Here is a 17,430-nt window from a genome sequence, read left to right as displayed (position 1 = left end):
CCCAAGAGGGAGGAGAACGCACTCTCCCTGCAAGCAGCAGGTCCAAAGGGGAAGAGGAAGGAAGGGCTGATCTGAGCATGCCCAGATGCACCTCCCATGCACTGGAAAGGGTTCTCTTCTTATGGAAGTACCCTCCCCCCCCCCCCGGCCCCGCCCCACAAAGTGGAAACAGGGTGAAGGATGGAGTGTCACTCCTTCAATGGCCTAATGTCCTACTGATGCTACAAAGTAATACTTTTTAAAGAGCATAATGCTCTTGAAAGGGGTGTGTGTGTGTGTGTGTTTAACATACACCATAAACAACTAGTGTCCTCTGGCTTATTTTCACATTTTTATGAATTCTGTGGATCTTTAATTTACTCATATATTTTAGAGACCAGGAAATATGTCCACGGCCAGAAAAAAAAAATCACTTGCAAATTCATAACTCATGTTTCTATACTTACTACATTAATCCTGTCTGATCTAGAAGGCATTAACAACAAAAATTCATATTAATTTTGGTTCCCTCGTATGAACTCCTCCTGTGCTTCTGAGATTACAGATATGCTTCTGTTTACTGGTGGCCACGATCAAGATAGAAGATCGTATTTGAAAGGTCAGGTTAGGAATAAACGTGCGCACGCACACACACACACACACACACACACACACGAATGTTGTGACTGTGTTACTAGGACATAACACTGTTAGCCAAACAGCTGTGCGTGATTCCTAAGCAAGGGCCCAGTCCTTACTCTTCTGGGAAGAACACAGTTCCCTTGTTGGAGCCTGACTGATTGATAACATATCTTTCCTTTGTTTTTTGGACTGTTTATCTGTATTCTTGTTAGAAGTGGCTTTCTGGTTTAATTGTTAGTGAAAGCCTGTTAGTGAAAGAAGTCTGTACCTTGGTGTCTTCACATGAGTAGCTGAAAGCAAAAACCTAGTTACTACTCGAAGCTCTGTCAGTGGCCTCCTGCATGATATTGACAGATGTACTTCTTACTCTGCTGTACAAGATCCGGGTTCCTTCCATCTGTCATTCTGTGAATCTCCTGTTCATATCGTCTTACAGATATTTATTTATTTATTATGTATGTTTTAAATGTTTGTTTATTTTTGAGAGAGAGCACGCGAGAAAGGGAAGGACAGAGAGAGGCGGGGGACAGAGGATCCGAAGTGGGCTTTATACTGACGGGAGAGAGCCTGTAGTAGGGCTCGAACTCATGAGCCAAACGGTGAGCTCACGACCTGAGCTGAAGTCAGATGCTTTACCAACTGAGCAATCCCGGTGCCCCTCATCTTAACAGATATTTATACCCCAGTAGCTTTTTTCCATTGTTTGTTTTAAATTTTAAAAAGAATAGTCTCATCCAGGTGTCTATACTACTTCCCTAAATGAAGGGCCACCTAATTTGTAAAATCTTATAATCTAATCATAAAACCAGTATAGTGTGCAATAAACTTTATTGTTTACATGTTTTGGAAAAGATTAAGAAAGTACAATAAGACAAGCTCAATACTATAGCTGTATATACTATGAAGTTTTCTTCTTTCAAAAGGCATTGCAAGATGTTGCAGGGCTTTAATTGTATTGAGAGGTCATAAGTATCATATTGTAGAAAACTCCATTTAATCAAATGCCAGGTAAATGCCTCTTGACTATACACAGTTGTATATAACCATGCTGAAACCTCATGTAGCTATGGTAAATCTGTCTCGTTTTTTCTTAAGAGTAATTACATTAAGTAATTGGGCTGTTTTATCTAAGAATTATTTTCGTGGTTTTAGTCATTTCTCAGGGAGGGAACCTCATTTATTACAGTTCTTCCCAAGACACATTTTGATAAGCTTCATTTACTGCTGGAAGGACTGGATCTGCCTCCTGAGGGGGAAGGTCAGTCAGCACTGTCATTACTGTGTCTCCTCCTTTGGCCTCTAAGGAATGTCAAGGTCAGTTGGTTATAAGCTAAGAAAGGTCAGAGCCATTTAAAATTTGCAATGCTTTTCCGTGGTCACAAGTCTCTTAGTGCATGCTGCTAAGCTACATCTCTTGAGCTTGCCAAAATGCGTTTTTGAGTTTTTTTTCAAGAACCTTTTTCCTCTTTGGATAAGAGGTTGGAATTGGAGCCTGGTGATCAGGGAATGATTATAGTCACACTGTGGAACCCTTGGCTTATATAACTTGGCCGTTAACATTTAATCTGGCAATGGTCAGGAGTACTGGGTGGCTCAGTCAGTTAAGCATCCGACTCTGGATTTCGGCTCAGGTCATGATATCGCGGTTTGTGAGTTCAAGCCCTGCATTGGGCTCTGTGACAGTGCAGAGCCTGCTTTGGAGTCTCTCTCTGCCCCTCCTATGCGTTCTTGCTCTGTTGCCCTCTCTCAAAATAAATAAATAAACTTTAAAAAGATTTAAAAAATAAACTAGCAATGGCCAACCTTTAAATGAAAACAAATTACTCTTTGAGGACTCAGGTCCAACCGTGCCTTCCACTCATTTATTTACCTTTGCAAGACTGAAATATGTACAAAATGTTATTGGCAGCTTATGATCTATTCAGAAATGTGGTTCACTTCTTCAGTGATAGGCATATGTTTTTTAGTTTGTTTTTTTTTTTTAATGTCTATTCATTGCTTTTGAGAGAGAGCAGGGCAAGCAGGGGAGGGGCAGAGAGAGAGTGGGACAGAGGACCTGAAGTGGGCTCTGCGCTGACAGCAGTGAGCCAGATGTGGGGCTCAAACTCATGAACTGTGAGATCATGACCTGAGCTGAAGTCAGACGCTCAGGTGACTGAGCCACCCATGCACCCCATGATAGGCCAACATAGAAATCTAGAAAGTCCTCTTTATAAATTAGTGTTGTTCGTCAATACGTGAAAGATACTATTTTTTTTAATTCCCGCATATTCAGTAACGTAGCCTCTCAAAAGATGGAGTATAAAACAAATTAATATTCACATGTCCAATCTTGAAAGACTAGATTGTGGATTTTATAGCTTGGAGGAACTTTAAAACCTATGTTAAGGGACTACTTAACAGTCGTCCAACTTGCTTTTTCACAGATAAGAAAAAACTGAGACCTGTCTCAGTTAAGGCCACACAAATAATTTGTGGCACAATCACCTCTGCCAGGGAAAGCGCTGAGTAGCCCAGAGGCAGCGTCTGCAAGAAATAAAAGTCTGTAAAGCACAGTGTGTGAGACATAAGGCATTACGTGCCTAAAACTGTCCATATGGAATATCTTCAGGATGTAGCCAAGTTGTCTCTATACGTGGCTGTTTGGGGCTCCGTTGCAATGTTTATATTCCAGTAATAAAGAAACAAAGGGGTAAGACTGACAGAACCAGTCTTGGGTGGAACCCACATTAGAAAGGTCCCCTGCGGCTGAAGGGATCGTAGTGCACATGGAACTATGGGTAAGTCCTGCTGCCTTGACCAGAGATACCACCACGTAGTAGTCCTGAGCCAGGCTTCCTCAGTTTAAGCCCATTGGCACCACCGTCCAGCTGTGTAACTTGGAGCAACTTACTCGTATCTTTGTGCCTCTGTTTCCTCGTCTGTAAAATGGAGATAATAAAAGAGGCCTTACCTCTAGGTTTTTATAAAGATTAAATATAGTTAATATAGATTAACTTCTTAAAACGGTGTTTGGTACGTAGTAAGTGCTCAATAAGAGCTATTATCAGTAGTAGTAGTAATCATCATCATGATTGATTAAATATTTGGATGAGGCCTCCCCTGGTGACTTCAGATACATGGAATGGATGTTCTCATGCTTCCAGGGTGTTGAGTTATTCGGACAGTAGCACTGTGTCGTCTTTTATGATGTGACCTGCTTTAAAATAGAAGCTTCTGCAATTTTATGCTTTAAGAGTTAATATGTTTATATGTCTTAAGAATTGTATATATTGTAAACATTATATTGTTTCTATGAACAAGGCTAAAAACACTCAAACTACTAACGGAGGAGACTATCAAATGCAAAGATGAGCGGAACACTGTTAGCCATTTGTTCTTACAACTTCCAGTGGTTTCTTTCGCCATTTTATGAACAATATACGCATTCATTGTTTACTGATTCATCAACTTCAGATAGTGCTAGTAGTGTTTAAGATGATTCTTACCAGCAAGATATTCTTGTCAGGCCTTTGGCACTGACCAGCTGATAACTGTGTAATCTCTACATTTCCATTTCCATATCGGTAAATGAAGGAAATTAGACTGGTTGGTCTCCAAGGCTACTTCCTTCAAAGGGTCAGGGAACATTTGAATTAACTTAAGCAAAAAAAAAAAAAAAAAAAAAAAAAAAAAAAAGGTGGAAGAGAGCAGTTATCGTGTACGTGGGATTCAGAGATAAAACTGATCTGAGAGTTATCTACATCCAGGTGCTAAAATAGCATCCCGGTTTTACCTCTCTTGTCTTCTCTCCACTTGGCTTCTTTCTATATATTGGCTCTTCCATGGCGGCCAGCAGCTCTGAGGGATTCTGTCCTTTGGGTTAGCTGTCCAAGGACAGAGACACATTTCCCTTTCATCTTCAGTATGAAAAATCCTGACTGGCCTGGCCTGACCTGGATCATATATTTATCCTTGAATGATTTGCTGAAGCCAACAATGATTGGCTAGTCCTGGGTCATATGCTCGCCCTGTGACCAAGGCTTGGGGGATTATGACAGGCAGACCCACGAGGAATAGAGTAGAAGCAGATCTGTAAAGGAAGGGATGAACTACTTTTACCAGATGAAAGGAAGAATGGCAGATAAGGACAACAGATGTCCACTCTTCTTGGAGTTTCAGGAAACCCATTTGAAGAGGGAACTCATCCAGTTCACCAACTAGTGAGTCATTACTTGCTTTTATGAATGCTTACTGCCATGTCGCCAACCACTGGCCTCATTCTCCTTCCAGAAATAAAGCATGACCTCCACCTCCACATTCTTTAACTTAGTGTCAGCCGTTAGGAACTCCCGGCGGTGCCTCCACAATACTTGAAAAACGGGTCCAGATATCAACATCAAGTTGTGGGCAGACATCAGTGCTTCTGATTCCAGACCCAGCACAGTCATCCCTCGCAGCTTTGTTTGTAGCACCGGATCGGGGCTTTATGACCTGCCTCACGACAGACACGCAGGGAACCATTTCCTCTTTCGGTACGGGGGCCAACTTTGTTATCACAGGATCCAATCCATGCTTTGAAAAAGAACATTGCAGCAATGGGCAGAATGCACCCTTCTAAAGAAAAGAAATGCCTAGAGATGACTAAAGTTCTCACCGAGTCCTGAAAATATCCCTGAGACTCTTTTCCTCAAGGTAAACATAAACTTGAGGCGTTTCTGACTGAAAACCAAATAAAATGGAAAACGGGCACTGGTACAAGCTTCCGCTGCCTGGAACATGATGGAGTTGCCTCACAGATGCCAGATTGGGAACCACGCTGGCAGCTTCACAAACACTCCCCTTTGGGGGATGGGAGTTTCATATTTTGGATACTGAAAAACCAGAGTATAAGTACTGTCTTATTATGAGAGCTCTGATTATTTCACCTTTCCCATATGCCACATAAAAGGACACCTGCTGATCTCACAGGTAGGGACATTGACGAGCAAACGAAAGCACAGAACACACAAACCTGGTTCTAGAAGATCTGACCCGTGGGTGTGTGAGAGCGTCACTGCGGAACTTCGACAGTGCCCTACCGGCCTTGAGGGTAGGCACAGCTTGGAGGAGGAAGAAAGAGTTGCTAGATATTATCGGGGAGGACTTCAAGGAAAGACAGATGTTGAAATGGGCACGAAAGGATGAAGACAGCCTCAGTGGATGGAGAGAAATTGGTGGGGTGTGAACCTTCCAAAAGAGAAAAGACCAAGAAGGAAAACCCAAGGTTTTCCTTGGGGGAGTTTGGGGGACAATGAGACTAATTTGGAAGAATGAAAATGTGGAGATAGAACAGGAGTTAGGGATAAGAAGGGCTGTTTGGAGCCAAATTGTGGGAATCTTCGAATTATCATGTTATTTAGGGGGAGAAATTAGAGAAGGGGGGGCACTCTGTCTTAGGCATGCTAAGTTTCTGTCACATGAACTGGGCAACAGAAGTGGAATTCAGGACTAGGGTCTGGGTCAGAGATAGATTAGGGAGTGATCGGAAAGTTCTGATGTTGGGGGAGCACCCATAGTTAGAGAGCCAGGGAAGAACCCGGGAGGAAAAGGCACAGTATCAAAGGCAAGAGGACAAGGATGCTGGTGGTAGTGATGGCAGCAGAAAAGCTTCGAGAAGGAGGGGGTGATCGCTATGCATTGTCAGGTGCTGCAGAAGGAGGGCGGAGAAGTACGGAGGAAGCACCAGCACTGACAGATTATAGGTCCAGAGCACAGCATAACTGTATCTTTATGGTGAACGAAATACCTTGATTTTCAGGAGGTTTACAAAATCAAGCCAAAGGGATAAGTTTTGCAGTGGAAAGAGAAGGGTTTATTAATGGAACGGTGAGTGGTTCCTGAGCCACTGAAATAGTTCACATTTCTTTAAGGGAGAACATTCTAGCAGAACCATAGCCAACCCAATTCCCACGGGAGCTGTTGTGAGACACACAAAACCCTAAAGCTATTTTTCTTAACTTATGGACAGAACTTATCTGTATTAAGAAACAAATGCAGTTAATGTTCACTAATCAGGTGATGATTGTTTACTGCATAAAAGTATCCTTCCGGGGGCACCTGGGTGGCTCAGTTGGTTAAGCGACCGACTTCAGCTCAGGTCATGATCTCGCAGTTTGTAAGTTCGAGCCCCGCGTCGGGCTCTGTGCTGACAGCTCAGAGCCTGGAGCCTGCTTCGGATTCTGTGTCTCCCCCTCCCCTGCTCACCCTCTGTGTCTCTCTGTCTCTCAATAATAAATAAACGTTAAAAAAAATTAAAAAGTATCCTTCCTTTTATAAGAGTCATTTGTGGAAGGATTTTAGTTTGCCTCTCCAATGCCTTGAAATCTATTTCTGCTTACCAGGAAATAACATATTCATTTTCCAAAAACTGTTTCATTGGACATGAAAACAGCATATGCATAGGATGAATGTATATATACGAATAAACACCACACTTGGGCTTGGGTAGCTGTTTATGAGTTCCTTTAAAATCAGTTTCTTTATAATGTTTAAATGTTACTGGACTGAAGAGTAAGGATCATAAAATCCGAAAGTTTATTAGGACCTTACAAATACTATGTTGTAAGTTCCCATTTTATTTTTTTAAGTTTATTTACTTATTTTGAGAGAGTGAGAGAGAGTGGGAGAAGGGCAGAGAGCCAGGGAGAGAGAATCCCAAGCAGGCTCCCTGCCGTTAGCATGGAGGCCGATGTGGGGCTCGATCTCATGAACCATGAGAGCATGACCCGAGCTGAAATCAAGAGTCAGACACTGAACCAACTCAGCCACCCAGGCCCCCTGTAAGTTCTACTTTGAACATTTCTCTCTTCGGTTGACTCTGTGTTCTTACCGGTAAATAGCCTGTGGGAGAGTGGCTTTATCTGCAGGGTATCTGTACTCCCTTAGAGCAGCACATCCGGGTGTCCTGAGTGCCATATAGCCTGATGGAACAGCTAGTCTTGTACATTAGCAAAATCTGAGGATTCTAGTTAAATTCTGCCAATATTTATTGATCTTACATGTGAGCACAGTGAGATATTGAAGATAAAATGTTTAGAAGGGGCAGGCAAGTGAGAGAATTGTTCTTCTGTTCTCTGAGTGGATTAAAGCCATTTGGTGAGTAGATAATGGTTATTTCTTTTGAGAGATATGACACTTTGCCCTTAGTAATAATGCAGTCTTACCAGTACAGAATGCACACCACTGTTTTAGATATATTCAGTTCAGCAAACATAACCTAAAATGGATGACACAGTAGGCTCTCAATGACAACGTGGAAATTTGAGCAAATATTCATATTCACCATACGAAACCTTAAAATATGATACGAATTCTTCATCTCATTATAAGACCGAAAGCTAGGTATCTGTCCATCATTTTCCCCCCAATTATTTAAAATCTCAGAGAAATGTAATGCTCAAGACCTGAATAGTTCCTCAACATCTGCCTCACAGGGAGTGGGTTTTTGTTTGTTTGTTTGTTTGTTTGTTTGCTTGCTTTTTGGTGTTTCCTTTAGAAATGAGATCACTAACTCTGCCCCAGGTATTGACAGAAAAGGTTGGAAACCAGATTTCTCTTCAAAAGTACACTTTGCCTGTGTTAAGAATTAATACTGGGGCACCTGGGTGGCTCAGTCAGTTAAGCATCTGACTCTTGATTTTAGATCAGGTCATGATTTCACCATTTATGAGTTCAAGCCCCACGCAGGGCTCTGTGCGGACAGTGTGGAGCCTGCTCAGGATTCTCTCTCTCTCCCTTTCTCTCTGTTCCTCTCCCTCTGTTCCTCTCCCTCTTGTGCACACACGTGCGTTCTCTCTCTCTCTCTCTCAAATAAATAAACTTTAAAAAAAAAAAAAAGAATACCAAACATTTTCAGTTGTCAACATTCCTTGTTAATTTCTGTTATGTCCACTATATTTTAGCAATTTTTATAAGAATCAGCGGCTATTATCTTTCGGCTGTTTTCACTGGCCTATGCAGCAACAGAAATGAAAATTATTTAAGGCATTTAACTGTGATGTGGAATTGATGCTTTTTAGATCCTGACCTCACATTCCTCCTGTGAAAAAAAAAAAAAAAAAAAAAAGGCTAAGGCTGAGACACCAGCATTCCACCCCATAGATTAATCAGGCTTATTCATTATGACTTGCCAACACCATCTGAATCTGTCCCTTATCGTATATAAGTTAGTCAGGATACAATCCGGGTTTTTTGTTTTGTTTTGTTTTGTTTTTTTGGTAAGACTGTAAATGCTTTGGACTAAATCCCTTAGCCTTCGCAAAGCCAAACTGCTACTTACGCGCCCCATAGAGAGTTGCATCTCCACAGACCTCCTGAAGGAGACCCCTGTGCATCTGGGAAGCCAGCTGCGGGATTCACGTTCTGAGGAACAGCTCAGGTCAGTGTCCGCCCTTGTTAGGAACACCACCCCTACCTGTTAGTCCTTATTCCCTGAGCTACATGAGGGACACGGCCGTGCTTTGATACTCCAGAGACGTTCCCAGGAGGATTATGGATTGGTCCGCACTTGCTCCCTGTTTCTCATGGTACATGGAATGACTTCAAATAGACATCAGCTTTATATACGAAGACATAAAGAGCTACTGTTTTTCTGTAGCAGAGCCAAATGCAGTTCTTATTCTAAGTGGAAAGGACGAGTCTTTCTAAAAGAGACTGAAGTCATGTGCTGATTTCACTCAGGTCACTTCTTCCCTGAACCCTCCTATGTAATTAATTGTGCTGAGTCCTGGCTCTATCTAGAGAGTCAGGATGATTTACAAAAGGCTCAGAATAAATTAAAGATCAAAGAGCAGGGCTTTTGTAAAGAAACCTATGTCATTTTGCAATAAATGTTAGACACACATTCCTGAGAAGTGGTCAGTTTTAATTTAATTTTAACGTTCTCTTGTTTATGGTACTTTGTAGAAAATCCAAATCTTTTATCCCTGCCCTCTCCCCAACCTTAGGAGGGATGTGTTTAAACTCAGTTATTTTTGCACTTAACAACCTCCCCAAAACCTAATGTAGTACATTCTCTTTTGGCTTATATTCACTCGTTTTTATTATGTAAATGATTGTTCTCAAGACTGTGATTTATGGACCTTTTACCAAAGGGCAATAATAAATTAGTCCTAACCAAAGCAGGTTGTTAGATACTAACGCTCACCAAGTGGACCTTTTTTTATAGGATACGAAGACATAAAGTATGAATAATAGAAACAAGAGCAAGACAGTTGAAGTACTAATATAATAAAGTAGATGGAACTTAATCAGTACTCTCTGAACTGAAGCCCGTGTAGGAGTTTTATATTCCGTTTTATAAGTTCCCAGAATTAATATATTGAGTTCTCTCATAGATCTGATACTGAGCTAATCCCAGCTGGGGAGGAATGTTGTGGGAACACCCAGTTTATTCCCTAATTCACTTACCTACTTTCCTTTGAGAATTCTTAAAATTCCCCAGTCCAGTATGGGGCCCTCCTGTTGTAGGCCTGAATATACCGAACATACCTGATAAACCCAGCATGGTATCGAAATTGCAACCGGAAATTAACGACGGTTGTTGTCATTGACAGTGATGTGTCTGCCCTATGCGGGTGTTCGGCTGGGTGTTGGGAGGATGCTGGGAGTCACAGCCCTGGCTGTCAAAGTGCATATAAATAGCAGGACCAGCACAGCTCTCCGTTCAGAGGGTGCAGCTACAGCCCCGCTTTGTCATACAATGGCTTCTGTATCACACAATAAAAAATGAAAGAAAATACATAAGCCAACAGCATATTTATTCTGAAAGCACAAATGTTTTCCAGCTTCGCGATCCCAAGAGTTCCTCCAGACAATTATAAATACTCCATCTTTATTAACATGAGCAGGGGATAAATTACTTCTTGCGATCCAGACATTGCTCCGGAGAGAGATACTGGGAATTCCCAATTTACATAAAAGTTGTTCTCCAGAAGTTTGCTTTCACATCATTTATTTTGAACTTGGGCTGCAGTTCCCCAGAGAAAAAGTGATATGTAGTAATAATAAACTAACATTTTTAATAAACCTTTTTTGTTTGTTTATCGAGCACTTTAGAGAGAATGGTATAGCATGAGGCTTTCGCGCCAACCAACCCTTCACATCCAGGTTCTGCCCTTAGACAAATTATTTGACCTCGCTGACCTATGGGGAATTTGTGAAAGGGGGATGAAAATGCCAGGTACATGATTGGTGCTGTCCCTCCTCTCCCACCCCTACTGTGGCTTTCTGAGTACGAGAAAGCCACTACTTGCAGTGGGAAGAGATAAACAGGAAAATCCCCTTGCAGTAAGGAGAACATTATCTCCATTTTTCTAAAGGTCCATTTTGTACAGTAACCAGAATTCATGCGGTGGTTCTCTCCTGTTGTGGAACGTTTCTTGAGTTCACACTGTGAACCAGGCACTGTGCTCATTTTATCCTCGCAATGATCCCGCAGTTAGTAGCGGGTGGAGTTGGCTTTCAAGCCAGTACCGTCCAGCTCGAGTCTAGCTTCTTTCTCCTGTACCACACTGCCGCTTGGCTGGTTACGTTTTCCAGGGTTGCTTTAGTCTGGTGGCAAGACAGATGACTGAATTGGAAAGTAAACTGTGTTCCACATCTCTCTCTCTTTATCCCTGTCAGATCTAAATCTTGGCCCCATCCAATGGTCTGTACAACTGCTCTAGTTAAAATCTGTGTCCAGGGGTGCCTGGGTGGCTCAGCTGGTTGAACGTCTGACTTCGGCTCAGGTCATGATCTCACCGTTGAGTTCGAGCCCCGTGTCGGGCTCTATGCTGGCCAAGCTCGGAACCTGGAGACTGCTTCAGATTCTGTGTCACCCTCTCTCTCTGCCCCTGCCCCACTCGCACTCTGTCTCTCTCTCTCAGAAATAAATAAATATAAAAAAATTTTAAATCTGTGTCTAAACCATTAGGATTGGGGGAAGGAGGCTCTTGATTTTCTATAATGCAGGAGGAGAATCCAGAGTTAGTATTTACATATTCCCTTTCTGAGCTACCCAGGTCTTCTCATCTTTGCACCATTTCACCCTAAAGAGAATCAAGTTTGAGGTCAAATATTCTTAAATATATTCTTGAATATGTAAAACTTAAAACTTTGATGATTCAGATCTTTAAGGCCCTCATGCTGTGGTGACATAGAAGCATGAGGAGAGAAAGTTCTTAGAAGGGAACGATGACCACAGAATGTTTTAGTTTTTTTTAAATCACATTGGAAGTCGGGGTTCTTCCATGTTGACATGCCTGGTGCAGTTAAAGAAGCCAGACACAGACACAGATCTAACCTGGCTCTACAGGTTACTTGCTCTGTGACCTTGAGCAAGTTACCTGAAGTGTCCTCATTTGTAAATGGAGTGTGACAAGTGCATGACAAAAAGCCCAGCCCTCTCATTTCCTCAACTGTTGACGCCTTTAGAATTGCAAGAGGGGTAAGAGTAGAGAATTTCTTAGGTTTTTTGAATGAGGGTTGTGGTACAGGAAGGGGAAAAAGGCTGGAGGCGGGGGAGGTGTTGGTTGATGGAGTAGTTGTGCAAAGCCAGACACTTTAATATGATGCTCAAAGTGCTGTCCTTGCGAGTAGGGCTTCCCAGAACTCTTTAAGCCTAACAGTTCAACCTTTACCCAGTATTTCCAAGAAGTTAAGTTTCATTTTCAGAAAAAAGCAGAAAAAAAAAAAATGGGGAAACCAGAAAAGTGATGACTTTTTATAGTATATCTTTTAAAGTAACTTCCAAAGGCTTTTCTGGAACCTCTCATTCCCTTTGTAAGTTAATGAGGACGAAGAAAATGACTTAGAAGTGTGCATTTCATCACCTCAGAGTCCAGGTTTTAGATCCATTTAACTCCAGTATTCTTTAAAATACGATGATCTGCCAGAAATCAAGTCAGACACTTACTGATTCAGAATAACTATTTTACTTCCCTTCCCACCTCTCCAGTTCCCTGCATATTTTATTCTTCTTCCAGTGCAAAATGGGGGAGTAGAAACCCTAGCAGAGTTCTTTGATGCAGCATCTGTCGGTAGCCAAATCACTGTAATGCCTGTTCATTTCTTGTGAAATGCTGCATTAATACTTTCTTGAACTGAACTGTCTAAAAGCATGTCAGCAGCTTTAAGCCCACATGGGTTAACAAACTTGGTGGTTGTTTTAATGGCCGAATGAGTAGGCTTGATCCCAGGAGAGTTAGAATACAGTGGTGGTCTGGGCTTTCCTGCCCTGGCTTCTTTGAAGACTGGCTTCTCAGAGCCACTCCCTAATCTTGGGGCAGGGAGTCCTCACACTAGATATAGGGAACGATATGTTGTCTGTAGCAACCCTGCTGGAGCCACCACACGCAGTTATTTGCTGATGCCAGGCCAAGCTTAAAATACCTTAAAACACATCGGAGGCTCTGGCCGTGGTGAGCCCAGCTGGCCAGAGTAAGGGAGCAGTGCCTCTGAGGAGGGCCATGCGGATGACTCCCAGTCCAGATGCAGTCAGCCAAACGTTGAAGATGAACATTCGAGGACTAGGATGCATAAGTAGGAAATAAGGTGATAGAACAGGCAGGGAGATCAGAAAGGAGATTTGGGGATTCAAGATGAGCACTAGATGATGGGGTTTAGAGCTGTTGGGTGGTTTTTTATGCATTCTATTCCTGGGCCAGTTCTAAATACGTGAATGCAGGGACACATGTGCTGGACAGTGGACCCAAACCACACCGACATCTGGAACTCAGCATCTGGTGAATCCTAGCAGTGTCATGGCTTTAAAAACGCTCCAGTTAAAAATGCTTTTAAAACGCTCCAGTTAAGTTCCACAGGACTGACCCCACAAAGTTCTTTGGTGTTGAAATCTTTGATACTCTGCACAGATTAAACATATAGGATCATCCTTATACTTCATACACATACTAGACCCACCTAATACATACTTTTCAGTTCCCAGGAAAGTATTTCTTGCTCTCTTTGTGGACTTAAGTGTAATCAGTTTACTGGATAATTATGGAAGGGAATGGAAAACAAGGGAAGGATGTTCCTACATCTAATGATACTTGTTAACAGAGCTAAAATCCTTTTGTTTTTTTTTTACTGTCAGCAACTTCAATTCCTTTTATTGCTCTGAATCTCTAAAAGCTTGATTTTGAAAATTAAATAATTAAATTAATAATTAAATTAACTCAATAATTTCATTATTTAATAACATTAAATTTTATTAAATTAATTAAACAATTAAATTGAAGGTTTTGTGTTTTAGTTTCAAAAGGTTTAAAGTTAAGAGCAAAGTTAGCTTTACGTATTCATGATTGTTTTATCTGGTTGTTACAGTGCCACCTTCTGTTGAAGTTTCTTTTGACAGCCATTGGTGCACTGAATTAAAAATGTCTTGGATGTAAAATTCAGCTAACTAGGGAAGCTTGAGTAAAAGAGAGTTAGATTTTAGCTAATTGTTAGCTGCTTACTAACTTCTTTTGTAAAATCTAAAATTCAGACTATTTCTTCTCGATGGAAAGTACTTGGGGAATTAAAACTGCATTATTTATTATTATTAATAATTATTGTAATTTACTCCTTATTGAACACTTGCATATTAAAGATAGGTGTCATTTGTGTATTTTAGACATGGCACAGAATATCGGTGTGTATTAAGGTTTGTATAAATAATTGGCAGTTCAGAGTCTAAAATTTTGGTGATAGTAAATTTTGCATATGTCTTTGTAGGTAACAAATGCAGAAATTAAAGTGGAAATCACCATGTGGTATTTATTAAATGCAGAGTTGATAGCACTAAAATAGGCAAATTGGATGAAGCTAGGTCTTCCAAAAACAACTTAAATGTTTCTTTTAACTTTCTCATTATGACAGGATTTTCTTCCAAAAAATTGACAAATGAGAGGACCGAGAACTCATGTCAGAAATTTTTCTCTTCATATTTCTGGTTCTATTCAAATGAAATACGGCCCCTGGGAGTCAGACGTAAAATTTCCATCACTGAGATTTATTTGTAAACTGATTTGGATCATCTTGGGTAAAACTTCAATTAGACATTGAGATAACCGGTTACTCGTAGTTAACCTAGCGCTTTGTCCACAAACGATAACGGGCAACACACTTGAGGCTACTAACCAGTGACTTACTCCGACCGGGTGTGGCCTGGAGCTGCCAGTCGCGGGGAGTTCCGTCCACACGTGATCCTCACTGCCTCGCACGAACGTTCCCCTAGTTCCCTCTCTGAAGGTGTCGCTTTTCTCTCCCCTCAGGGACCCTCTGAAAATCCAGCAACTGCAGAACCAGGTCCGGCTGGAGCAGGAGGCCGGCGCGCGGCACCCCCCGCCTGCCGGCGCCCCGCGCAGCGCGCCGCCCTCGCCGCCCTTCCCGCCGCCGCCCGCCTTCCCCGAGCTCGCGGCCTGCGCGTCGCCCGCCTCCCCGGAGCCCATGAGCACGCTCGCCTCCCGCTCCGCGCCCGCCATGCAGTCCTCCGGCTCCTTCAACTACGCGCGCCCCAAGCAGTTCATCGCGGCGCAGAACCTCGGCCCCGCGTCGGGCCACGGCACGCCGGCCTCCAGCCCCAGCTCCTCCAGCCTCCCGTCGCCCATGTCCCCGACCCTGAAGCAGTTCGGCCGCGCGCCCGCGCCGCCCTTCGCACAGCCCTTCGGTGGCGCCGAGGCCGAGGCTCCGTGGTGCCCGTCCTCGCCGTCGCCCCCGCCGCCGCCGCCCCCCGTCTTCAGCCCGACGACGGCCTTCCCGGTGCCCGACGTGTTCCCGCTGCCGCCGCCTCCGCCGCCGCTTCCCAGCCCGGGCCCGGCGTCCATGTGCGCCTCGCCCGCAGCCCGCTTCGGCCACAGCCAGACGCCCGCGGCCTTCCTCAGCGCCCTGCTGCCCTCGCAGCCTCCCCCGGTGGCCGTCAACGCCTTGGGCCTGCCCAAGGGCGTCACCCCCGCGTGAGTGACAGCCCCACGCCCCCGCTTGCCCCGCCCCCTGAGCTCGCGGGGCAGTGCCCCCTGATCCGCAATCCAGGGGTAGCCCTGGGCCTTTTTTACGAATTTCCATCCAGCCCGTGTTTAGCTTCTTACCACAGCAGCTTTACCAGACTCTTCTTGTTCAGCTCCCTTACCGTTGCCAAGTCAGTACTTTCTACTCTGCACTAAGCAATACAAGGTTCTGCTCAGAAACTACCCAAAGTCTATGCGGTGCGCCTATGATTTTGACGGTAGTGGCGCTGGCTACTATATAGGACGTCGTGCTAAGCAATCCATGTATGTTACCTCATTTGATACACTCCTGAGAGGTGTCCTTGCCCCACTTAGGGCTGAGGATTCCAGTAATTAAAGAATTTGCTCAGGGGCACATTAGCCCCCGAACTGAGATTTGAGTTCATGTCTGTCTGACCTCAGATCCATGCACTAACCAACAAACTACCCAGATATTTGAGATCAGTATTAAAATAACCGTGGAGGGGGTGGGTTATTAAGTGTACGTTTCATGTTTTTGAATTATCTAAATTAACAATTAAAAAGCCAGCCTTTACGTAGACGTAGTGATTGAGCAGAAGAGAGGAAAACGTGTACGTGTCTTTGTGTTATTAATGCACGTGAGTGAGGACGTGTGCAATGTAGTGAAGAAGTGACCGTGCCGGTTCTGTCCCTGACAGTGATCTCTATGTAAACTACATGGAACCTCCAGCTCAGTTTTTCTATTTGCAGATTATCTAAATACCTGTTTTCCCTTATGTCACAGTGATGTGGCAGCCGTCTGAAATCTTTAAGTAGGAAATCCGTGAGGATAAATAAGATAACATCTACAAGAGTACATTAAAGCCCTCAAAAGAAATATATAACGTAGGTGTTTAGCACATTCTGTCGATGCCTAAAAGCTAGCACATGCTCATTTCACTGAAGAGTTCAACACAAGTACATGTCAACAAAGGTCAAGACATTTCCCACATCTCTGAAATAAATTCAGATCCTACTTCAGTGTCTCCCAGAATCCCAATATTGTCCAGAGAGAGAAGAAGGAAACCCTACTAAAGAACAAAATGAGGGGCATCCCGTGGGTGGCTCAGTCGGTTAAGTGTTCGACTCTTGATTTCTCTTCAGGTCATGATCTCACGGCCATGAGATCGAGCCCTGCGTTGGGCTCCACGCTGGGTGTGGAGCCTGCTTAAGATTCTCTCCCTCCCTCTGACTCTGCCCTTCCTCCCTTCTTGCTTGCACCCAGTCTCTCAAAAAAAAAAAAAAAAAAAGAATGAGAAGACCTTAATTCAGGTTATTTTCATTGATATGAAAAAGTTTTCCATTCTCGGATATACTGACACCACCTTAGAGATGAGCATTGCTATGTTTGACTTTGACAAGGTGTATGAAGGAGCTTCAGGTAGCAATATCATGTTTTGATAAGCACTTTCTAAATGTCGATTATATGAATTCTATATTTGAAATCTGGCTTCTCAAATCCATATGGGAAAAACTTCAGTCAAATGAATATGTAAATAGAATAAAGGAGGAGAGTTTGTATAGTAACGTTGTGATAATGGGCTTCTACTGAAAGTTGAATGAGTCAACTTGCCTGAGAAAACTTGCTTTTTCCCTCCTACTTTTTTGTTTTCTTTTATTTGGCTGCTAGGAAATGAAGTATTATCTTGCCACAAAGAAGCTCACTGTTGGATTCAAAAAGTGGTAATTTGTTGCAGGTAATTTGTTGCAGGGACTGTTTTGTCCCTCTTACTAGGAAATGGTACCAAATCTTGCTTCCCAGGAAGATAAGTACTCATCTGTGTAATATTTCTCCTCAATGGTGTTGGGTGGTCAT

At 43.0% G+C, this 17,430-nt stretch overlaps 2 protein-coding genes across 8 annotated transcripts in view; one reads left to right on the top strand and one right to left on the bottom strand.

The window, feature by feature from the left end:
* Window positions 1–17,430, bottom strand: part of CBR4 (carbonyl reductase 4) — a 138,605-nt gene that overhangs the window by 3,817 nt on the left and 117,358 nt on the right. The window lies entirely within an intron of this gene.
* PALLD (palladin, cytoskeletal associated protein) overlaps window positions 1–17,430 on the top strand; it is a 406,810-nt gene that overhangs the window by 349,544 nt on the left and 39,836 nt on the right. For 5 of the 7 annotated variants that reach the window (XM_086703908.1, XM_086703907.1, XM_086703912.1 and 2 more), the window contains one exon: window positions 14,883–15,563. The exons of the other annotated variants lie outside the window; for them this stretch is intronic. In XM_086703908.1, coding sequence (XP_086560034.1) covers window positions 14,883–15,563 — 681 coding nt within the window. The remainder of the gene's footprint in view (window positions 1–14,882; window positions 15,564–17,430) is intronic. 7 annotated transcript variants of the gene reach the window in all.

The sequence above is a fragment of the Puma concolor genome, chromosome B1, assembly GCF_028749965.1.
Source record: "Puma concolor isolate L17-30 chromosome B1, mPumCon1.1.hap2, whole genome shotgun sequence".
NCBI classification, from domain to species: Eukaryota; Metazoa; Chordata; class Mammalia; order Carnivora; family Felidae; genus Puma; species Puma concolor.
Note: the sequence above shows the minus strand (reverse complement) of the source record. Positions and strands in the feature narration are given on the sequence as shown.